Below are 23,315 nucleotides of genomic sequence, written 5' to 3' on the forward strand. Positions count from 1 at the left end.
TGAAAGTCCAGGGTCCTGAGAAACCTGTCCGTGCCCGGCAGCCGGGGCAGCTGGTCACCCCCCTCTGCGGCCCAGGGGCAGGAGGGCCCAAGGGACCCGCGTGGGGCTGAGACGCCACAGGGGCTGCTTGGGGGCACGCCCCTCCCCCGTGCCCCCCGAGCCAGGAGGACCACTCTGCAGCGCGCTCACAGTCACACCGCGGGCCCGCCGCCCTGCCGGGGCCATCACAGGGCAGCGGGCACCACTCCTCCCCAGCAGCCTCCCCAGAGCGGCACACGCCAGACACGCACCGCGGAGTCTTGGGTACGGAGCCCGTGGGGCGGCCCGGCCAGCCCCCGTCCGCAGGCCCTGCGCCAGGACTGCAGCACCCTCCCCCACCGCCTCCGGCTCTGGGAGAACTTTGCCCGCCCCGGGAAAGTCAACAGCCTGAGCGACCTAGGACCCTACCATGCTGCCCCAGGCCACGGCTCTGGCCCTCCTCTGCTTTCTGCTCAGCCTGCGGGGGTCCCTGCAGGCAGGTAAGTGGGGGGAGGTTCCCCATTAACCCCGTGGAAGGCCAGCTGCCCCCAAAGCTGGCCTGCATGGTAGGCACTCCCGTCTGCCGGGAGCCTGGCTGGAGGGTCCTCTCTGACCTGCCTGCCTTTCAAAAGATGAGCGGAGCCCCTGGAGCCCAGTCCCCTCCCAGACGCCTGGGGGCAGGCTCCCTGGCCACGGCGGGCCCTCCCCTGCCTCCACCGCCCCCCAGGCCGACGCGGGCTCAGAGGCGACCCGTCTCCCGCTCTGCTCTCAGCCGCTCGCTGGTGGACCCCCTCTCCCAGGGACAGGGCACAGATGCTGCGCCTGGTGCTCAGCCACCGCGGCAGTGAACACGACCCCCACCCACGAACGCGGAGAGGCCTGAGTGGGAACACGGGCGGGCGGCTCTGTGAGCGGTCACCACCGTGATTCCCCAGCCCCGAGGGGTGGCCGAGGCGGAAGCCAGGTGCCGACACCATCCCCTAGACCCGTCCACGTCTGCCCCGGCGCCCACACCGGCTGCGGGGCCCCACCCGCAGGCCTGCTCCAGTGCCGGTGGCCCCCCGGGTCCTTCCTGTTTAACCGTCTTTGTCCGCCTGGGGTCGCCGGGGGTGGGTCGTTAGCGCTGCCAGTGTCTGCAGCTCTCCCAGCGGCCACGTGTCTGCGGGGCTCAGAGCATCTCCTTAGGATAAACTGGAAGTGAAGGGACCCGGTTAAGGGCGTGGACATGTTATAATTAAACATGTCGCCTTCTCCTCCCATATGAAGCCTGTGCGGTGCTGCCCGTTGGCAGCCGTGAGAAACGCTCCTGCTGCAAACTAGCCAGGCTGTGGGTGGGAGGCCTGTGATCCCACCACCGGGGTGGGCAGGGGGCCTGTGATCCCATCACCGGGGTGGGGGGCAGGGGGCCTGTGATCCCATCACCGGGGTGGGGGGCAGGGGCCTGTGATCCCATCACCGGGGTGGGGGGCAGAGGGCCTGTGATCCCATCACCGAGGGGGGTCAGGGGGCCTGTGATCCCATCACCGAGGGGGGGCAGGGGCCTGTGATCGCATCATGGGGGGGCAGGGTGGTGGGGAGGTGCTGTTACAGGTGGGGGGATGGTGCCGTCGCCCCCGTGTCTCACAGCGTGCCCCCCAGTCTTCCTGCCCCAGGAGCAGGCCCTCAGCGTCCTGCATCGGCCCCGGCGTGCCAACGGGTTCCTGGAGGAGCTGCGGCCGGGCTCGCTGGAGCGGGAGTGCAAGGAGGAGCTCTGCTCCTTCGAGGAGGCCCGTGAGATCTTCCGCAACGAGGAGAGGACGGTGAGCTCACCCGGCGGGCCGGGGGCGGGTGGCGGGCTCTGGGCGCCAGGGGCCGGGGTCTCCCCATGCCAAGACCCCCTGCGCATCCTCACCCCTCATCCAGAAGCAGTTTCCTGTGCCCTCACCCCCCTGAGGATGGCCCCCGACCCCGTAAGCCGTCCAGGCCCCGGGCAGGGCCACCTGTCCAGCAGCCCTCAGAGACCCATTGGAGCCATCGGCGACCCCGGCCAGGGCCGCCTCAGGGATGCGCGAGTGGGGAGGGCGCAACTAGGGAGCCTGTGCCTCCCCCAGCGGGGCGGAGCAGGTGGGGCGGGCCTCCCCTCCCGCCCACGAGCAGAGAGGTCCCTGCTGAAACTGTCTCCTTCCAGGGGGCTGAGGATCAGGAGGCCAGAGACAGGACCCCCTCTCCCCACACACTCGAGGGACACCCCACATGGGACACACGTCTCACACGCATGGGACCCACACCTGGCATGGGACACGCATCACACACAGGACACACGTCTCACACGCATGGGGCCCACACCTGGCATGGGACACGCATCACACACAGGACACACGTCTCACACGCATGGGACCCACGTCTCACACGCACAGGACACACGTCTCACATGCATGGGACCCACACCTGGCACAGGACACGCATCACACACAGGACACATGTCTCACACGCATGGGACCCATGTCTCACACGCACAGGACACACGTCTCACATGCATGGGACCCACACCTGGCATGGGACACGCATCACACACACGACACACGTCTCACACGCATGGAACACGCACCTGGCACGGCGCACACTCTGCACTCGCAGGCAGGGCTCCCACGGCCCTTCCCCGCCGCGCTAAGGACGGTCACCCCTTGCGTCTGTGTGTGTGTTTGAGTCGCTCAGTCGTGTCTGCCTCTCTGCGACCCCACGCACTGTAGCCACCGGGCTCGCCTGTCCATGGTTCTCAGGCAGGAGAACCGGAGTGGATTGTGGTTTTCAGAACCTTCCAGCAGATTTCACCTTGGTGTGTTCTCACAGCAACAGAGCTGTTTTTCATTGGCCTAAAGATCCCTGGGGAATCCCTGTTACTGAAGAGGCCCCTGGAACTGGCAGGGCACTTTCACGTGTCTTTCCCACATTCTCCTTGGTCAGCGGGTGTCTGGACTGTCAGCACAGCATCGGGGGCAGCCCAGAGGCTCGGGGAGTGTGGGGTCTCACCCACGTTCACAGCTCCGACATGGCAGGGCTGGTGCTGAAGCCTAGGGTTGGAACTTGGGAGAGGAGATTCAGACCTCTGTGGCCTTAGCAATGGGAGGGGCGGGTATTAGAGAAAAAACTCGCTTCCCTGGATGAACCCACCTGTCTCCACAGGAGCGGTGTGGCTTCCAGAGCCCACTGGGAGGGCTGGTCGGAAGCCCCAGCCGCCCGGCGCCTCCCCCACAGGGACGTAAACGCTTGCCTAGGCGCCCACATCTCACGCGGCTTCCTCTTGCTCCCTCAGAGGCAGTTCTGGGTTTCCTACAATGGTGAGTAGGTGACTGGCCGACCCCATCTGCCGCCAGCCACCCGTCAGCCTGGTAACAGCGACTTGCCCGCAGATGGGGACCAGTGCGCCTCCAGCCCCTGCCAGAACGGGGGCTCCTGTGAGGACCAGCTCCAGGCCTACATCTGCTTCTGCCCCGACGGCTTCGAGGGCCGGAACTGCGAGACGGGTGAGGAGCGGGGCCGGGAGGCTGCCGACTCACCAGGTGGGAGGGGGGCCTCGGCGCCCTCGCAGGCTTCCACCCGAGCGTCCTGGCTGCGGGGTTCTGGGTGCTGACCCGCTGGACACCCTGTCCGCTTCTGGGCTCTGGGCACGGGGCAAAGCCGGGGGAGCCACTCGTCTCTGCCAGCTCCCCTGCTTCCTGGCGCGGGGGTCCTGCCGCCCCTGTGGCCAATGTCCCCTGGCCCGGGACCCCCAGGCCTGGGCCTCACCCTCCAGGGTCGTCTGCGGGGTGTCCTCTTCCTCCACGCAGGCCTGGCCTCTGGCCCAGGGAGGGGCGGCCACCGGGCTTCCTGCCCTGACCAGGGGCCGCGTCAGCTGTGCCCTGTGCCCGCAGACAAGCAGAGCCAGCTGATCTGTGCCAACGAGAACGGCGGCTGTGAGCAGTACTGTGGGGCCGACCCAGGGGCCGGGCGCTTCTGCTGGTGCCACGAGGGCTATGCGCTCCAGGCAGACGGGGTGTCCTGCGCGCCCACAGGTAACGGGCCCGGGCCCAGGCCTGGGGTGTGTGCTTCCACTCCCGATGAGCACCACTGCCCTGCTGTATGTCCTCTGTGGCTAAAAGGTGGGCCCCGGGGGAGGAGCATCCCTGAGCCTCGCCAAGGCGAGGGGGTGCTCTGGGCGGAGGGTGGAGGTGCCTCACCAGCCCTGGTCTCCCGAGGATCGTGCAGGCGGCCTCGTCTAGCAGCCCCAAGAGAGCGACCACCTCAAATGCTGCCCTTTCTGGCCTGGGGCTTTCCCGGAGGCGGATAGAAACCAAGAGCAGTGTCGGAGAGCGGCTGGGCTGCCTGAGATGCTGCTCACCCCCCGCAGCACATCCCGGGCCCTCTGGTGGCATCAGGCTGCCTGTCTCCAGCCCCGGATACACCAGCAGGACCCAGGCCCACGGGCCCTGCCGCCCGGCCCCAGCAGCTCCCCCAGGGCCCCTGAAACCCCAGCCAGGAGAGGGCACAGCCGCCAACACAGGGCGCTCGCTGGCACAGCCACACAGCCTCCGTCTCACCCACGTCCTGCTGACTTCTATCTCACACAGTGGAATATCCGTGCGGGAAAATACCTGTTCTGGAAAAAAGAAATGGCAGCAAGCCCCAAGGGCGAATCGTGGGGGGCCATGTCTGCCCCAGAGGCGAGTGCCCCTGGCAGGTGAGGCTGCAGGCCTGGGGGAGGGGAGGGGAGGGGAGGTTTGTCAGGCCTGGGGGAGGGGAGGGGAGGGTTGCCTGGCAGGCGAATCTCCAGGCCCGCTGGGTTGGGCCTGGCTGACACTCTGCCAGAGCAGAGGACCCCAGCCCGGCATTTCCACCCTCCGGCCGGGGCCCACTCGCTCCCCATCCCCTTACCTGGACGGACGCAGTGTCCCGGGCAGCCCCCACGCGAGGGAGGGGAGCCCCAGGCGGCCGTGAGCATGATGTGATCCCTGCCGTGTGCCACGTCCGCCAGGCCATGCTGAAGCTGAACGGGGCGCTGCTGTGCGGGGGCACCCTGGTTGGCCCGACCTGGGTGGTCTCTGCTGCCCACTGCTTTGACAGGCTCCGGAGCTGGTGGAACCTGACGGCCGTGCTGGGTAGGTGGTGTGGGCTCCTCCCTTGTCCCACAGAGCTTCCGGGCTTCCAACCACCGCTCCCGTGAGCGGCAGCGACTTTCCCAGAAAGAGCCGCACGCAGGCAATGTGTGGGCAGACCCCATACCCCGGGGCCCCTGCGCCTGCCCCCCACAGCCTCTCCTGCCCAGACGCAGCCCCGGGTGACGCTGCTCCGGCCAGGACCCCACGGGGGTGCTCTCCCTGGGTGCTCTGCCCTGCAGGCCTACGGGATGACCGGGGCCCCAGGGGCAGGGGGACCAGGGCACCCCTCCTCCCCTACCATGCTGCCCACCCAAACCCCCACTCACCTCCAGCACCTCTGGGTCCGGATTTGCCCCGACTCTCCTGCTGGCAGCCCCCGGGAGGATGCCCGCCCACCTCGGGGGGGAACGTGCGCCCCCTGTTCCCAGGAAAGGAGCCCAGGGCCCACGCCGCAAGGGGGATGACAGCAGATGGTCCTGGTGCCCCGCAGGTGAGCACGACCTCGGCCTCGTGGAGGGCCCAGAGCAGGAGCGGCGGGTGGCGCGGGTCATCGTCCCTGAGCAGTACGTGCCGGGCAAGACGGACCACGACGTGGCGCTGCTGCAGCTGGCGCAGCCCGTGGCCCTGAGCGACCACGTGGCACCCCTCTGCCTGCCCGACCCAGACTTCGCGGACCAGACACTGGCCTTCGTGCGCTTCTCGGCCGTCAGCGGCTGGGGCCAGCTCCTGGAGCGCGGGGTCACCGCCCGCAGGCTCATGGTGGTGCTCGTGCCCCGGCTGCTGACCCAGGACTGCCTGCAGCAGTCACGCCAGAGGCCCGGCGGGCCTGCGGTCACGGACAACATGTTCTGCGCCGGCCACACCGACGGCAGCAAGGACGCCTGCAAGGGGGACAGCGGCGGCCCGCACGCCACGCACTTCCGGGGCACCTGGTTCCTGACTGGCGTCGTCAGCTGGGGTGAGGGCTGCGCGGCGGCCGGCCACTTTGGGGTCTACACGAGGCTCTCCCGCTACACGGCCTGGCTACAGCGGCTGATGGGCCACCCGCCGCCCAGGCGGGGCTTCCTCCGGGTCCCGCTGCTGCCCTAGCCCCTGCCCTGTGAATAAAGCCGCTGAGCGTGCCTGGCGCCCAGGCACCAAAGGCAGAGATTCTCCTGTGGTTCCTGGGCAGGGAAGCAGGGTCGGGGGGCAAGGGGGGTTGGGGTGGGGCAGGGGGAGGGAAACAGAAATGGAGACTGGGAGATGGAGAGACACAGAGGAGGGAGAGAGACAGAGGGCAGGAGAGAGACAGACGGGGAGGGTGGCAAAGGGGCCCTGGAGGCCCTGGAGGCGTCCGGACCGGACCGGAGGCAGCGTGCGGGCAGCACAGGGCCAGCTGGCCTCACCGTGGCCCGGGCCACTTCCCGTCTGGCTTGTCACTCACCCTAGCGTTGCGTCTTCCTTCCGGGTAAATGTGAGCACCCCCCACTCTCCGTGGTGATCGGCCTTCCACGTCCCTCTGAGTATGCAGCACACACAGCCTCGCACACCTGCCCCTCCCCTGCCCCCAACCACGGGCGGGCCCGCCCCCTCCTGCTCTCTCTGCACGGCCCAGAGCGGTCTCTCGGAGACCCTCATGCTGGTCCTTGCGCCGGGCTCCTCCACAGTCACCAGCCTTGCTGAAGTGAACCCTCGCGTGAAGCCATTTCCGATGTGGACGCTCTCCTGGGTTCGGGGGCTGCTTGTCTCTCCCGGCTGAGGCCCCAGGAGACGGCACAGGCCTGAGGACTGGCAGGGGCCCTCCGCAGAATGCAGGTGCCTCCCGGCTCGGCGGGCTGGGGGTGGGCCCTCAAGCTACCTTTTTATCGAGTCTCTCAGGTAACGGGCTGCAGCGGGGGAGGAATGAGGAACCAGGGCGGGGAGCTCCAGACCCCACCCCCCACCTCGGGTCTCATCCCTCCACTCCGGCACACCACACTTAGGGTTTCTGGGCCATGCCCCGCCGGACGGTCCAGCCACGTCTCCTGTCCCAAGCAGGGCTGGGCGAGCCTGGCCACACACCTGGACACATACGTCACTCAGACTGCCCAAAACAGCAGCGCTGAGTCGCTGGGGCAGAGGCTGCCGGGCCGAAGAAGAGGCCGTCTGACCTGCAGACTCACGTGCCCACCGCCTGGCCTCCGTTGCCCCGGGGTTCTCACTGGGCACACACCGCACGCACCCTGACCCTGGGCTGGGCCCCCTGGGGCCACTCCGGCTCCAGCTCCGGCTGGTGTCCGCAGCCTCACTGCTAACCCTCTCTGCCCCCCATTTCATCTGTAAATGGGGTCCTGCTTCCATGAAACCGGCGCAGGTGGAATGAGGTGTGGGGAGGAGGGGCCACCCAGCTGTGGACCGTGACACAGGTCGTCCAGCGTTCCCGCGGCCCCAGCTCACAGCTTACACTGCAGACACTCAGGACGCTCTAGCCAAGTGTCCCAGGCCCCCAGCGGCCCTGAACCCAGAGTCTGCTCTTTCTTCCTGAAGCGAAAGCTGGCTGGGCTCCTCTTCCTGGAAGAGGAGGGGAGGGGGTTGAAGGGACTGACCGGGTCCTGGGTGGGCCTCACCGCATCAGGCAATGTCGGGGAGCATTGCCTGCCCAGACAGCTGGGTGCGGGCATGGGGCAGGGGCTGATACAGAGCCCCGCCTCACCCCACACGCCCTGCAGGGCAGGGATGACACAGAGAACAGGGGAGACCTCACTTTACCACGGTGACCTCTCTGCCAAAGACCAGCCCTGCCTGGGTGCCCAGCAGGAGCGTCTGGGGACATCACAGTCCGTTCAGCGCGCTGGTGCTTACCCCACACCTGCTGTGTCCAGAGCCCCTCTCCACGCTGCACACAGGCCTGGTAAGCAGGCTTCCCGCGAGGGGCGGGGTGGGCATGCTCAGCCAATGACAGTGTGACCTCCTCGCCTCCCAGGACAGCACCACCCGCTGGCAGCCCGCGGACGTCTCCCTGAAGAGCCCTGCTCAGCCACAGCGGTCATGTCCCACACCTGCTGCTCCCCAGAGGGGTGCTTCCTGGCTGGGAGAGCAGCCCCTGGCCCGGCGCAGTGCCCTCACCTCCCGCCCAGCCTGGGCAGAAAGCCCCGGCTCCTAACCCCACGCCCACACCCATGACCGTGGACAGCACACCACCTCTCTCTAAAGCTCAGTTTTCCATCCTAGAAAAACAGATGGGAAAATGAGATTTGACTTTTATCGCAGTCTTAAGGATGACAGAGCTGGGTGTGGGCGTCTGGGAGCCGGACACGGCTCAGGACGAGAGTGAGCTCTGTCGGGACCTCCCCGGGGCTGCAGCGGCAGGGCGGCCAGGCCCCCAGAGCCACCCCCACCCCCGCAGGCCTGGGCTCCAACCGGCGGCCGCGATAAGCAGGCCGGGCGCCAGCTGCCCGCCAGCCAGGGCGAGCGGACCTTGCCCCGCAGGCCTGTCGCCGCGGGGACGCACGGCTGTCCTTGGAAGGGCCCCACCATGGCGGGCCTGCTGCGACTCGTCCTGCTCAGCACCGCCCTGGGCGGCCTCCTGCGGCCGGCGGGGAGCGGTAAGTGGCCCTCACCCTGCGGACTGCAGGTGGCCTCGGGGGAGGGGAGGGGAGCATCCGGGCGATGCCCTTGAACTTCCTGAGTGGAGAGTGGGCACACAGCCTCTGTGGAAGCTCGGCCTGAGACGCTGGCTGCGGCTTCAGCCTGGGGCGCTCAGGGCCAGATGTGTCTCCCCGTGGGTGGGAAGTCGGCCGGCGGATCAGAGTACAGGGAAGTGAGGGCAGAAAGAGAGGGGGGGAGACAGACAGAAACAGGGGCAGCGGGGGAGGGTGGGAGCCCGGGGGGTGGGCAGCAGCAGGCAGAGGCAGGGGGGAGGCCCTCTGTCCGGGAAGCAGAGGGGTCACAGGCAGAGGCAGGGGGGAGCCCCTCTGTCTGGACGATGAGAGGGGGTCAGAGGCAGAGGCAGGGAGGGTCACAGAGGGGTCACAGGCAGGGAGGGCCTTCCAAGGCAGGGAAGAGCCACCCCTCAGGCTGGCTCTGCCCGGGGAGGGGCTGCCCAACCTGAGCGTGCACAGAGGGGCTCTGCGCCTCCCAGCACCCAGGCCCATCCCGGAGGCCAGAGAGCAGAGCGGAGAGGCAGCCCCAGAGCTGCCTGCGTGCTTGCCTGCTGGCTGAGGCAGAAGTTCCGCAGCCCGGGAAGCTGGGAAGAGGGAAGAGAGAGACAGAGGCAAGTGGTGCAGGAGGGCGGCCACGCAGGGGAAGGGGGGGCTGCATCTCCGAGCAACCACTCACTGGGGGAGAGGTCTGGAGTGTGGGGAGGGGCCCACAGAGAACAAGGCTGAGCCTGGCCCTGCTAGGAAAGCCAGCTGTCACTAAAAGAAGGGGGGGATTTGGAAGAGAAGGTAGCTGGAGATAGGACAACCAACACTCAGGAGTTTCATACACTCTCTAAAATAACCCTGAGAGGGAGGGATTGTAACCCCACTCGCCAGTATCCGGCAGTCGGTGACCAAGACACATTTCCCGCTTGAGACTGACTCTGCAGTCCTGCATTTCAGTTTCCGACTCGCGGAGCTTGGCGCTCTGAGACGGCCTAGGGCGGACAGTCACTGCGGACGGGGTTGCAAACACAGAGCTCAGGACGTGAGCTGGGACCAGAAATACATCAAATACACGCCCCTGAGTCACCTGTCTTAGTGAGAGACTAAATTCTTCAGCAGAACAGAGTAGAGCGCGCAGGCAGAGCGCCAGGGGAAGGAGCCAAGGGCCTCCCGTGGAGAGAGGGCAGAGCGGCGAGGCAGCAGACGGCGGCAGCATGGGGACGGCCGAGCACAGACGCGCGGGGAGGACCAGGGACCCCCGGGCCCCAGACACTGTCGCGGGCAGGTCACGACTGCTTTGTGAGTCGCGAAATCAAGTTAGCTGTTTTTGATGAAATGGGACAGACTCAAGCAGAAAATTCTGTGACGGGTACTATTTTGTAGGAAATAACAGCAACAGCACCATTCCCTGAAGCTTTTGCTTCACTCATGGGTTTGTGCGTCCTGGCTCTCGAAGCAAGTGATGCTTTCAGTTGTAGACCGTGCAAAACCAAGTCGCAAGTCCCCACCTCGCACTGAGCACAGGCCTGGGGGCGCAGGCAGAGGGCACGGCTGAGCCCAGGACAGAGCGGCGGAGGGGCCCGGGAGGGGCAGGCCCCAGTGCCTCCAGGAGGGCCGAGTTCCAGGAGGGCGCGGGCTCGGCACGGGGCGGGCGGCCCGGCGGGAGCAGCTCCAGGCACCATCTGACCCATCCACCGCTCACGCTCGCGGGAGGCGGTGCGTGGCCACGTGGCGAGCCCGTGAGAGCCTTGTCCTCCTGCCCAGTGTTCCTGCCCCGGGACCAGGCCCACCGTGTCCTGCAGAGAGCCCGCAGGGCCAACTCGTTCCTGGAGGAGATGAAGCAGGGGAACCTGGAGCGAGAATGCCGGGAGGAGGCCTGCTCGTTCGAGGAGGCCCGAGAGGTCTTTGAGGACAAGGAGAAGACGGTGAGGGGCCGTGAGGCCAGGGCGCGGGGCCAGTGAAGCGTGAGGCGTTGGGTCTTGGAATGAGCTCTGGGGCCGGGCTGCACACAGGGTCCCCGGGTGCGCGCTCTTCACGCAGGCGTCTGCCACGACCCTCGGGGTCCAGGCCACCTCTTTAGGCAGTGAGGGTGTCTAACACCAGTGGCCGCGCATGTTCCGCCCTTCTCCTCAGCATCGTTCCCCACACACTCATCCTTACTTCCTTAGAACGTCCGTCCTTATAATCTTAAAGTGTTGAATGGTTAGTCGCCTTTGGCCATGCCCCACTGCCTCTGGGATCTTAATTCCCCAGCCAGGGACTGAACCTGCGCCCTCGCAGTGAAAGCTCATCCTGACCACAGGACCACCAGGGAGTTCCCTAAGTAATCCACACGTTAAAGGAAAAGTCTCAAGTGAAGTTAGGAAATACTTTCAGCTGAACAAAGAGGGTATACAACAAAATCTGTGGGAAGCCGCTGAGCAGTGCTTATAGGGAAGTTTATAGAATTACTCTGCTTACCGGGAAAGAAGTTCTCACAACGATACTTTAAGCTTCCACATTAAGACACACACACAAAGGCAAACCCCAAAGAGGAGAAATCAATAAAATCAAAGGCGGGAAAAATAATAGAGAAAATAAATAAAACTGATAAGCTTTAACAAGACTGATAAAAAAGAATACAGATTATGTCAAGAATGAAAGAAGGGACATTACTACAGGCCTCGTATATGTTAGAAGATTAATAAGTGAATACTACGAAAAATTCTATGCATGAATTTGGATAGAATTTGGACAGTCTGGAGGAAATGGACCAATTCCTCCAAACCTTGAATTGCCAAAGCACATGATATGACAGTTATCTGCAGGTTCCACTTCTTAGTTAGAACCCTTTGAACAGGAAATGTCAAGGCCCAGATGGGTTCAGTTCCTGGGTCGGGAAGACCTGCTGGAGAAAGGATAGGCTACGGTATTCCTGGGCTTCCCTGGTGGCTCAGCTGGCAAAGAATCTGCCTGCAGCGCAGGTGACCTCAGTTCGATTCCTTGGTTGGGAAGATCCGCTGGAGAAGGGAATGGCTCCCCACTCCAGTATCCTGGCCTGGAGAATTCCACGGGCTGTGTAGTCCTTGGGGTCACAAAGAGTGAGGCATGACTGAGCGGCTTTCCCTCACTCACTCGGCGTAATCCACCTCAGGAAGAACCCACACCGTGGTGCCAACTGACACAGAGAAGCACCAGAGAGGACGCAACAGCCATTCATAATTTCAAAGACTTTCACCAAGTTACAACTAAAAAGGAACTTTTTCAACAAGGTAAAGACTGTTAACCAGGAACCGCAGTGGAAGCTGAATGCTTTCCCTGATACTGGAAGAAGGCAAGGATGTCCGTTCCCAACACTCCCGATCCATCACTGCACCAGAGGCCCTAGCTGTGCGGAAAGTTTAACAGTAAGTTAAGAAGAAGAAATAAAACTATCCCTATTGGCCAGTGACATGATAACCTACATAGAAAATCCCATGGAATTGCAAAAAAAAACTCCTAAAATGTATGTGTCTAGGTCGCAGAGTACAAGGTCAGCACACAAACATTAATCGTATTTCCGTGTAGTAGTAACGTACATGCATGCTCAGCCATGTCCGGTTCTTTGCGGCTGGCCAGGCTCCTCTGGCCAAAGAACTTTGCAGGCGAGATCACTGGAGGGGTGGGTTTCCATTTCCTTCTCCAAGCAATGCACAGTTAGAAACCAAAGATTTAAAAAAATTAATGCTACTCAGTCTTGGCCCAGAGAAAAGTATCCATGTGCAAATCTGATAAAAATACACAATCTGTGTGCTGAAATCTGCAAAACGCTGCGGAAAGAGGGAGAGCTAAGTAAGTGGGCACGGGCTGCTCGTGGTTTGAAAGACAACATGTTAAGAGACGGATTCCTCCCAATTGGACATATAGATTTAATGCAAATCAAACTTCCGTCACATTGAGACAAGTTCATTCTAAAATTTGAAATTTGGGAAAGCAAAGGAATTAGAATAACTGAAACAGTTTTGAGAAAGCAGATAAAGTTGGAGGAATCACACTACCTGATTTAAAGATGCCTTAATAACGTTACATTACTCACAGAGATATTGATGTGCGGTACTGGCAGAGGAATAAACACAGATCAACAGAACGGGATAGAAAGCCCATAACTAGACCCGCACAAATATGGCCAACTGATCTTCGAGAAAGGTGCATAAGCATTTCAGTGGAAAAAGAATTCTTTTTCAAAAATGGTATTAGAGTAACTGTACATCTATATGCAAAAAAAGGTCGGCTTTTTCCCACAACTACAAAGTTAACTCAAAATGGGTCACATAGCTCTAAAGATAAAACAGGAATCTTTCAGGAGAAAATTTTCATGACACAAAGTTGGGCAAAAATTATTAGACATGGCCCCAAAAGCATAATCCATGAAAGAAAATATAGAAAAATTGGACTTACTCTAAATTTAAAACTTTTGCCCTGTGAAAAACATTGTTAACAGGATGAAGATACGGGCTGCTGACTAAGAAAATATTTGCAAATCTCATATCTGCCAAAAGATTTCCACTCAGACTTTTTAAAGAACTCCCACAGCACAAGAGAAGAGAGTAAGCAATCCAATAAAATAGTGAACAAAGATCTGAACAGACATTTCACTGAAGAGGATATGTGGATGGCAAATAAACATCTGAGAAGATGCTTGGTGTGATTAGGCATTCCAGAAAAGCAAATGAAACCCACAGGAGACTCGGAGACGGAGAGGCCCTGGCCAGGAGCAGGTGCCGGGGAGGCTGTGCCGCAGGCTCGGCTCACCGCTGCCTGTGGGGACGCACCTGTGACCGCCAGCCTGGGAAGTCAGGTTCTGAGCCAGTGGCCACGTGGCTCCACAGTCTCGCTCCCGGATACTCACTGGAGAGAATTAAAAACCTTTTTTCACACAAAACCTGTACAGAAACATCTGTAGCATCTCTGTTCATAGTTGCCCCAAACGAGAAATAGTACAAAAGTCCTTTGTTGGGTGAACGGGTGAAACAGACTGGTGCGCCCCCGACAGAACACTCACTCAGTTCAGGGCAGTCGCTCGGTCGTGTCCGACTCTCTGCCACCCCGTGGACTGCAGCACGCCAGGGGTGCTGTCGATGCGCACTGCGACGTGACGGAACCCTCAGCACTGCAGGCGCCTGTCCTTGTGGACCTGTTGCAGGGTTTGAATGTGACGCATGAAGCTTCCGATCCGCTTCTGAACCTAACTACGTGCTTTAGATTGCACTTCAGTCGCTCTTGTTTCCGCAAAGTTTCTCCACAGTGAAAAGCAAACGACCAGAACATACAGAAACGTCTGCAGTCCAAGAAAAGTAACTTCGAATCACAGTTGAGACAAATAATGTGAAAGCCTTGATTGTGATCACAGAATTGGTGATTTTGCTAGAATAAAGCTAGGCAAGTAAAGTTAGGATTACAAAGTGTTTTCCAGATGCTGTGTTCAGCTGTTGGCAAGCAAGAAAATGGATGCCGAGATAGGACAATTTATTATACCAACATGTATTTAAAAAAAAAAAGGTGTTGAAGCCACAACTGTACAAATACGGGAGATCTAGGGGGGAAATCCCTCTAAGATTGAATAGCTCCAGAGCAATTTGTCCCACAAAATGGTCTCTGTTTGGGAAAAAGGCTGTTCACTTGAGTTATCAGATTATGGCTGCTATTGGTATGAAATGCCTGTTTTCCCTAATGCACTTTAAAATCTTTTTTCCCTTTTAGGATGAATTCTGGAGTATATACAAAGGTGAGAACTTTTCTATTTTAATCCTAAGTGAGAAGGACTCATCAGGGTACTGAGATGGGAGAGACTGTATTCAAATGTTGAAGATGCTTCCTGAGTTTCCTTTCCTTTCAGGTGTAAATTTTACTCACCCAAGACTTTTCCCTACTGAGTGCTTCCCGAATAGTTATTGTCAAATAGTTTTTACAGTAACTTTATTTAATTCTAGTTTTCTTAATTATATACATTTAAATCAGTTCATTCCCATCTGAGGATACCAAATTCCATGGCAATTTTTCAAAACCCAAGTATATTAGGTAGAAACAAAAAAGAGAATCTGAAACACTTGTCTTCTCATAAGGCAACCATCTTGACTTAAGGCTTATAGCCTCTGAAGTGGTATGAGTTATAACAATGTTTTCATTCTGGTATGAGTTATAACGATGTTTTCATTCTGGAAACCATGTTCAGATTTCTCACGATGACAGCTGGCTCCACCCCTGAATTACACTGTATACAGGTAGCAAGAAGCGCAGAGCCGTGTTAGCGCCGGGCCAGGGCTCTCTCTCCTTTCACACCCAGACGTTTGGCTAGTGCAACCAGACTCCCTGCCTGCTGATGCTCAGCCCAGAACAAGTGTCCGCTGGCCACCTAGCCTCTAGCCTCCTTTTGCTGCACCCACTCCCCAGCCCCGGGCTCCTCTCCCTGATGTAAAAATGTTGTCAGTGCTTTGCACTCTCAAATATCCCAGCGAGAATCGGAGCGCTCAGTCTAGCTAGATAAATGCCTTGTGTACATGTGGCCGCAAAGAAGCAGTGGGTAACAAAGTCCAGACAGGACAACATGTTTGCAGGAAAACAGGAAGAACCCCAGGTTCACACTTGCCTGAAACCGTGTGCCAAGACCAGCACAGCGCGCTCGCTTCCCTGACCCGGGGCGCTGGCTGCCAGCGTCGGTCCCAAGTGCTTCCTTTGCAGATGGAGACCAGTGTGAAGACCACCCGTGCCTGAATCACGGCCACTGTAAAGACGGCATCGGGGACTACACCTGCACCTGTGCGGAAGGGTTTGAAGGCAAAAACTGCGAATTCTGTGAGTTCCTCTTGCCGTGCCTTCCGGTCAGAGCTGCCTGGTGGGGTGGAGGGCGGGAGCCAGAGGCCCCAGGAGGCCACCGGCGGCCACCACGGCTCAGCCTGGCCCTTCAGGCTCTGCCACTGCAGCAGCGGAAAGTGCCTCACGGCCCCGGGGTGGGGGACAGGCGACCCCAAGCAGGTCCCTGCTCCTCCAAGCAGCTGCAGGGCGGGCCCCTTAATGTCGAACTGATGTCTCTCCTGCTTCTTGTGAGTCTGGAAATTCGAGCGGTATCAGTGCTGAGTACCTGGGATTGTCCAAATCTAACACAAGAAATACTACATGGAAAAATTGCTGAGTTTTCCTAATACAGGGATTACTTTTTAACAAAAATTAGATGAGTATTAGACCAGTTTTCCCTAAGGAGAAAGCTTTGCCCATCTGCTTTTCGTTTCTGAACGTATAATCCTGAGAGCATGCTCTCAGACTGGACACTTTGGAACTTCCCCAGCAGGAATATCAGTCATGCCTCCGCCCCTCTGCTGTCCAGGGGCCCCCTCCGCCCCACGCCCCACGCCCCACGCCCCACGCCCCAAACCGTTTGGCTGACCCAGGGGCTGGCGGGCATGTTTTCTGAAGTTTCTGTAACGAAAGCCCAGGGTGAAGTGTAAAGCCAGGTGCCAGGGTGGCAGGGCTGATGGGTGTCAGGAGTCTGATGTCCAGCACACTGGAGCCCGGGTGATGCCCCTCCGCCCGGCTGTGAGGTGCTCTGTGCCCAGCACCTCTCAAGACCTGGGCGCTCTCCTGGGAGGCGTGTGGCCTCCACCCCTTCACCAGCAGGTAAACAGTCTAGGTAACCTGTCCGGGTCACTCAGTCATGACGGACAGCCCGCGGGAGCCGGCCTGAGTCCAGGAGCCGGGTGCCACACCTCCTCCCACCACACGGAGCCCGGAACCCAGGGCCTTTATGCCGCGGGGGAGACAGGCCTCAGAGGGGACCCTGCGGCCCCACTAGCTCCACTCAAGTCCCGCCTCCCTGGCCAGAGCCCCCCGCCCCTCTGAGGGCTGAACCTGAGACCCTCTGCCCCCAGGCCTTCCCTGGCAGCTTCCCTGGGCCTTAGGAAGCCGGGCCCCCCACCCCGCGGGAGGCGGTGCGAGGGACAGGGGCTGCCCAGGGTGCTGGCCTGGCCTCGGGGCCCCCCAGCCCATTGGCGGGACAGTACCCTTAGCTGCGCGCCTTCTCACAGACACGCGTGAGCTCTGCAGCGTGGACAACGGGGGCTGTGACCAGTTCTGCAGGGAGGAGCGCAGTGAGGTGCGGTGCTCCTGTGCCCGCGGCTACGTGCTGGGCGACGACAGCAAGTCCTGTGTGTCCACAGGTGGGAGGGGGTGCGGGCAGGGGGCGTGCACAGGTGTGGAGTGGGGGTGCGGGCAGGGGGTGTGGAGTAGGGGTGCGGGGAGGGGGTGCAGGGAGGGGGGTGCGGGCAGGGGGCATGCACAGGTGTGGAGTGGGGGTGAGGGGAGGGGGTGTGGAGTGGGGGTGCGGGGAGGGCGTGCGGGGAGGTGGGTACAGGGAGGGGGTGCAGGGGGTGGGGTGTGGGGAGGGGGCATGCACAGGTGTGGAGTTGGGGTGAGGGGGTTGCAGGGAGGGGGTGCGGGGAGGTGGGTGAGGGGAGGGGGTGCAGGGAGGGGGTGCGGGGAGGTGGGTGAGGGGAGGGGGTGCAGAGAGGGGGTGTAGGGAGGGGGGTGCGAGGAGGGGTTGCACAGGTGTGTTGGGGGGTGGTGAGGGCCAAGACTCTGGGTGGGGAGTATGTTCTGGAGACAGACCCGCTGTTTCCGAGAGCCGTCTGGGGGACAGGCCTGTGACGTCTGCTCCTGGGGGCACATGGTGTGTGAGGCTGCACACAGTCTGGCCCCTACCAAACCGTGGGGCCGCTGCTGTGGTGCCTGGAACCCTGGGAAAGGCACATGCTTGGGAGGCTACAGTCACCAGCACCAGACGTGCGGGCCGGCCAAGGAGCCTCAGACGGGGTGCAGGGGCCAGGGGGGCACACGGGGCCGTCCAGAACTGACTTGGCTGCAGTGGGCCAGATGGAAATGGCTTTTCCCTTGATAAAGCCGGACACCACGCATCTGGGCCAGGAGTTCAGGCAGGGCTGAGTGAAGGCCCGGGTCCTGGGGGACCCGGAGGTGGGCAAGCCACTCCCCACTGTCTCACTCCCCCGGGGGAGGTCCTGTCTGACCAGGACTCCCCCGTGCGGGGCGGGGTTGGGCCAGAGGACCTGAGAGGCCACAGCCCCTCCAGCAGGCTTCCCACTGGCCCCGCAGCCCTGATCACCGGGGGTGGTTAGGAATGCGGAGCCTAGCTTCAGGCCGGGGTGGTGGGCAATCTCAGGGCAGAGGCGGCTGTTGAAACCGAGCCTCTCAGCAGGTGGAGGACAGGGAGACTACGTCTCTGTTGGTAAAAAAAAAAAGTGAAGTCGCCCAGCTGTGTCTGCCTCTTTGTGACCCCACGGACTGCAGCACGCCGTCTCATCCTCTGTCGTCCGCTTCTCCTCCCGCCCTCAGTCTTTCCCAGCATCAGGGTCTTTTTCAATAAGTCGGTTCTTCACATCAGGTGGCCAAAGTATTGGAGCTTCAGCTTCAGCATCAGCCCTTCCAAGATTATTCAGGACTGGCCTCCTTTAGGGTGGACGGCTTGGTCTCCTTATGTTCAACACGCATGGCAGAGCTGACGGGGTTCGGGCACGTGCCCCCCAGCCCCCCTGTGTCTCGCCAGCCATGTATTAACGCCAGAGCCCCACGGTCCTCTGTTCATCCACAGCCCCCTGACTTTTGCACGCATCCCAGCAGATTGCAGAGGCCCTGAGACCCCTCAGCACTGACCAGCCAGAGGTCAGGGCACCCACCCGTGATCCACCCCCACCCAGCAGGACACAGGGCACCCCACTCCCCAAAGATTCCTTGTGGTCCCCGCCCTGTCCCCTGGCACGCTCCTCTGCCTGCTCCTCCCAGGGGGTGGACCATGTCCTCCTCACCTGGCTGAGCCCGTGCGCTTCTTCCAGAGCCCTTCCCCTGCGGCAAGTTCACGCAGGGACGCAGCCGGCGGTGGGCCATTGACTCTGGCGAGCTGGAGCAGTACGACCCTGGAGACCTGGGCCCCACAGAGAGCTCCTTGCACCTACTGGGCCTCAACAGGACCGAGCCCAGCGCCGGGGAGGATGGCAGTCAGCTGGTCCGGATAGTGGGCGGCAGGGACTGCGCGGAGGGCGAATGCCCCTGGCAGGTAACTGCGGGGCTTGGAGGCCAGGTGGCTGGGGCGGGGGAGGCGTCTGCTGGGCACTGCAGGTGTTGAGGGCCTGCCGCAGGCTATCGGGCCCTGCCGGAGGAGCCTGGGCCGCCAAGGCTGGGCCTCCGGCCTCTCAGTCGCCACACCCCCCACCGGGCAGAGGAGGGGCTCCAGTCTGGGCTATAGGGTGGGCTCTGTGGGCACAGGGCGGCCCCACAAGGCCCGTGCGTTCTCCTGGGTTTGACAGGAGGCGAAAAGAGTCTCTCTCCTTGTTTCACTCCTGATTTGAAAGACTCTTTTACCCAAACACCTAAGTCCTAATGAGGCAGACGGTGCTTTAGCGAAACATATATCCATTTGTTTCCAAAGGTAAACAAATCACTCTTTGGTTGTCAATTTGGACTAAAGTTGCCAGACTTGGCAAGTGAAAGCACAGGCTTCCCCTCACATGTGAATTTCAGATAAACAATGAGCATCTGTTAGCACCGCGTGTCCCAGATACCACGCCGGACACACACTGAGGACGCCTTGCTGTTTACTCGAGTGGGTTTCCCTGGGGCCTCCATCTACCCGGATCCCTTGCTTGCACCTCAGGGTTTTAGTGTCCAGAGCTAAGATGGCTTCTCCTACAAGTGACGTTCCCAGAGCTGCGACAGTCGTCAGTGATGATGTCCACTGGCCCACGGCTACACACTGGGCCTGCGTCTGTCTGACGTGCCACGAGCCCGTGGAAGGACATGCCACACCCGCCACCATCCCCAGAGAGTGTGCTGCGGGTCACGGTGGCTCTGGGCATTTTGAGTGTTGGTCTGAAGGCACCGGGGCCTCTTCTCCAGAGTGTAATGCTGCCACCCAGGAAGGGCAGGGAGAATGAAGACCAGGAGGGCCTGGTGGGCGAGTCTGGAGCCCACAGCACTGGGCAGTTGGCAGGACCGTGGGGTCCACGGCGGGCTGGCTCCGAGATCCAGCAGGGCTGGGCAGGACAGCCCGTGGGGGTGGGCGCTGGGGTGGTCACTGGGGCAAAGCCCAGGGCCTCGTTCCAGCCTGAAAACCCCAAGAGCCCTTCTGCGGGGAGGCCCGCTGCAGGCGGGGGCGGGGAGGAGGCCGGTTAAGGGTAACGCCCCCCGGCACCCGCCCCTCCGCAGGCTCTGCTGGTCAACGAGGAGAACGAGGGATTCTGCGGGGGCACCATCCTGAGCGAGTTCTACGTCCTCACGGCTGCCCACTGCCTGCACCAGGCCAAGAGGTTCACGGTGAGGGTCGGTGAGTGCCGCCCACGCCCACAGAAGCCCTCCTCCTGGTCAGACACGGGGACCGACAGACGCTGGAAACACCAGGAGTTAAAGCCCTGAAACCCTGGGCGGGGGGAGAAAGGGGAAGAGGGGCCCCTCCTCCAGGAAGCCCGCCAGCACCCCCAGCCGTCTGAGCGGCTGGTACATCCTGTCTGGGGGTTAATTCTGATCACCCCCCTTCTCCGCCGGGTCTCAGAGCTGCTCCGTGAGCACACGGTGCCAGCCACAGGCGCGAGCCATGTCGGCAATTCCTAACTTGCTGGTCACATTGCCTTTTCATTACGCATTTTACAAGTTTACAGGCGAATCTCATCTCGGCAATTCTAGACGCTGCCAGCTCCACACGTCATCAGGGCCTGCAGCACTCGGGAGAGATTTCAGTTATTTCCTTCATTCTGGGTCTGAGAATGGCACGCATGGGTTCTGACCCGTGCCCACCCGGCCCCGTGGCCTGGGGAGGGGGGTCTGGCAGGTCAGACCAGGTGGCTGGTCCCACCCACGGGTGCACAAGGGGTCGTGACCGCTGACACCGGCTGGGAAGCAGAAGGCTGTCCCCCCGCCTCGCGCTTCTCGCCTAGACTTTGCGTTGTCCAGAGACCACGTGCCGGTCTTTAAGCAGGAACCATTCACGACTACTTTAAGGGTCAGCGACGCGCTGGCCCGAGCTGATGGCCCTGTCCCGTCCTCAGGCGACCGGAACACGGGGCAGGAGGACGGCAACGAGATGGTGCACGAGGTGGAGATGAGCGTGAAGCACGGCCGCTTCGTCAAGGAGACCTACGACTTCGACATCGCAGTGCTGAGGCTCAAGACGCCCATCCAGTTCCGCCAGAACGTGGCACCTGCCTGCCTGCCCGAGAAGGACTGGGCAGAGGCCACGCTGATGACCCAGAAGACGGGCATCGTCAGCGGCTTTGGGCGCACGCACGAGAAGGGCCGCCCGTCGTCCACGCTCAAGATGCTGGAGGTGCCCTACGTGGACCGCAACGCCTGCAAGCTGTCCAGCAGCTTCAGCATCACGCCCAACATGTTCTGTGCTGGCTACGACGCCCAGCCCGAGGACGCCTGCCAGGGCGACAGCGGCGGCCCCCACGTCACCCGCTTCAGGGACACCTACTTCGTCACCGGCATCGTCAGCTGGGGCGAAGGGTGCGCACGCAAGGGCAAGTTCGGTGTCTACACCAAGGTCTCCAACTTTCTCAAGTGGATCGACAAGATCATGAGGGCTGGAGCAAGGGCCGCGGGCAGCCGCAGCCCCAGTGAAGCCGCCGCCACCTGGACGGTCCCGCCTCCCATTCCACTCTGAGTGGGCTCCCTCCCTGCCTGATTAGAGTTGTGTGCTCTCCTGAGTCTGGGTCTGTTCTCACCCCGCGGAAGCGGAAATGAGACTCCAGGGACCAGCCCCAGGCCGCCTCCCATCCCCCGCTGGGAGTGTCCCTGGGATTCAGGAAGGAGCCTCTCTGTCCTCAGAAGCCCCAAGGTGCCATCCAGGCCGCTCAGGACTCTGCAGGGGATCTGGGAGCTGGGCTGGGGCTGGGTTGGACGGGATCTCCCCTCACCGGCCCTCCCAGGAAAGGCAGGCGCCCTGGGAAGAGGGGCCCAGAGGGCTTCCTGTTGCAGGGATGTTTTGACATTGACCTATCTGCTGGTTCTTTACCGGCTTCGGTGTCGCGTCCGGGGGCCCAGCCCCACAGACTCTGGAGTCCCGCACACGTCCCCAGGGTGACTGTCCCCAGCTGGGGCTCTGAAGTCCCGAGTCCAGGCAGCGTCCAGAGCACTAACCCAGCTCTGATGAGTCCCCGATGCCCCGCAGGGCCCCTTCACACCGGGCGCTTGCTGGGGGGCTGTGAGAGGGGGCCCCTCCTTGAATGGTCACAGCCCCAGGCCAAGCCCACCCACCTGCACCAGCTCCAGGCCCCCAAGCCAAACAGTCAGGAAAGCCAGACTTGCTTCTCAGAGACACGGTCTCCTCAGCGGGGCCTGTTGTGTTTCCCAAGCCATTAGCCTTTTGCGAAACCCAACAAAGCAAAGTTCCAAAGTTCCATCCCAAGAGTCCCCAGGGGTCACCAGACAGTTTTGTAAACAGGAGATATTGCAAGTTTGGAAAAATCAGTGGGAAGAGGCTTCCCAGAAATGGTCAAACCAGAGGGTTTGTCCCCAAGCATCCCACCTTGACCTCTTTAAAGGGAGGCCCCACAGAGAGGGCGGTGGGGGCCAGGCTGGTGTGGTGGGGGCGGGGCCTCTGGGCAGAGCAAACCCGGGTTTCTCGGACAGTGGAGTTCAGAGTCCCAAGACGGCTTGGGGACACCTGGCTCCCGTCACGCTTGCATCTCCCCGTCGGGGCTGAGCCCGCGGGTTAGTGGGCAGGGGGCTAGGCCCTGGGAAGGGAGGGCCCTCGCCACCCGCAGGCTGAGCCATCCCCACAGGAACTGGAGCGTCAGCGGGGGCTCGGGCCGCACTGTTTCGAGCATGCTCTGGGCCTCACAGGGCTGACTCTGGGCCTGGGAGGTCCCGCCTCTGGGTCTGAGTGTCTCCCTCAGGAGCGAGACGAGGCTGGTCTCAAGGTGGACCTGAGCCAGGCCTGCACCCCAGGACAGCCGGTCTGCCGGGCATCTCCGAGGAAGTCTCCTCCGAGATGGAGAGGAGCAGGAAGCTGACAGAGAGGAAACATGGGGCACAGGGGCTGACTGCCTTCCTGAGAGCGGGGCACCCTCGAGTGCACCCGCAGTCCCCATGGGGGGACACAGGAGCACAGAGGGGTGCGGAGGGGCCCAGAGCCAGGGACTGGCACGCGCAGGGTCCCTGAGGCCCCCAGGGGCCGGCCTGCAGCAGGTGCAGCCCCCGCCTTCAGGGCTGCAGGGTGGGCTCCATTACAGACGGGCCCTCACGACAGCCGCCGTGCCACCCCGACCGGGCCAGAGCCCCGGGGAGGGTCGTCCTGAAGTACAGGCAGGACGCGTAGCTCTGCTCTCAGGCTGCATCGTCACGCGGGGGTGTGCCCGCCAGGACGACGCCCAGAGCGGGCTCAGCGGGGCCTCCATGGTCCTGCATCCGGGAACGGGACAGGCCGGGAAACACCCCACGTGAGAGTCTGAGGGAGACTGGGAGGGTGCAGGGCGGGGATGCCTGGGGTTCTCGCTAGCGACCTTACCAGGCGGAACCCGACACCGGGGCATGCGGGGACGGAAGGAGAGACCGGCAGCCAGAG

The 23,315-nt window shown here is 61.7% G+C and overlaps 2 protein-coding genes across 3 annotated transcripts; both read left to right on the forward strand.

Moving 5' to 3' along the window:
• The first annotated feature begins 423 nt into the window (after nt 1-423).
• Nucleotides 424-6,277, forward strand: F7 (coagulation factor VII). Of its 2 annotated transcripts, none has more exons than XM_042255094.2 (8): nt 424-518; nt 1,645-1,817; nt 3,311-3,335; nt 3,408-3,521; nt 3,909-4,049; nt 4,605-4,714; nt 5,009-5,132; nt 5,623-6,277. In XM_042255094.2, the coding sequence occupies exons 1-8, from the start codon at nt 449-451 to the stop codon at nt 6,219-6,221; spliced, it is 1,356 nt and encodes a 451-aa protein (XP_042111028.1). In that variant the 5' UTR covers nt 424-448; the 3' UTR covers nt 6,222-6,277. The 2 variants fall into 2 exon arrangements, with proteins under 2 accessions (XP_042111028.1, XP_027829706.1); XM_027973905.3 differs by having other exon boundaries at nt 1,657-1,817.
• Nucleotides 6,278-8,591: 2,314 nt separating this feature from the next.
• F10 (coagulation factor X) lies at nt 8,592-21,456 on the forward strand. The gene is made up of 8 exons (XM_027973814.3): nt 8,592-8,695; nt 10,502-10,662; nt 14,456-14,480; nt 15,434-15,547; nt 16,774-16,905; nt 18,592-18,812; nt 19,961-20,078; nt 20,797-21,456. The coding sequence occupies exons 1-8, from the start codon at nt 8,626-8,628 to the stop codon at nt 21,411-21,413; spliced, it is 1,458 nt and encodes a 485-aa protein (XP_027829615.2). The 5' UTR covers nt 8,592-8,625; the 3' UTR covers nt 21,414-21,456.
• The last annotated feature ends 1,859 nt before the right edge of the window (nt 21,457-23,315 follow it).

This window comes from Ovis aries, chromosome 10 (assembly GCF_016772045.2).
Source record: "Ovis aries strain OAR_USU_Benz2616 breed Rambouillet chromosome 10, ARS-UI_Ramb_v3.0, whole genome shotgun sequence".
Taxonomy (NCBI): domain Eukaryota; kingdom Metazoa; phylum Chordata; class Mammalia; order Artiodactyla; family Bovidae; genus Ovis; species Ovis aries.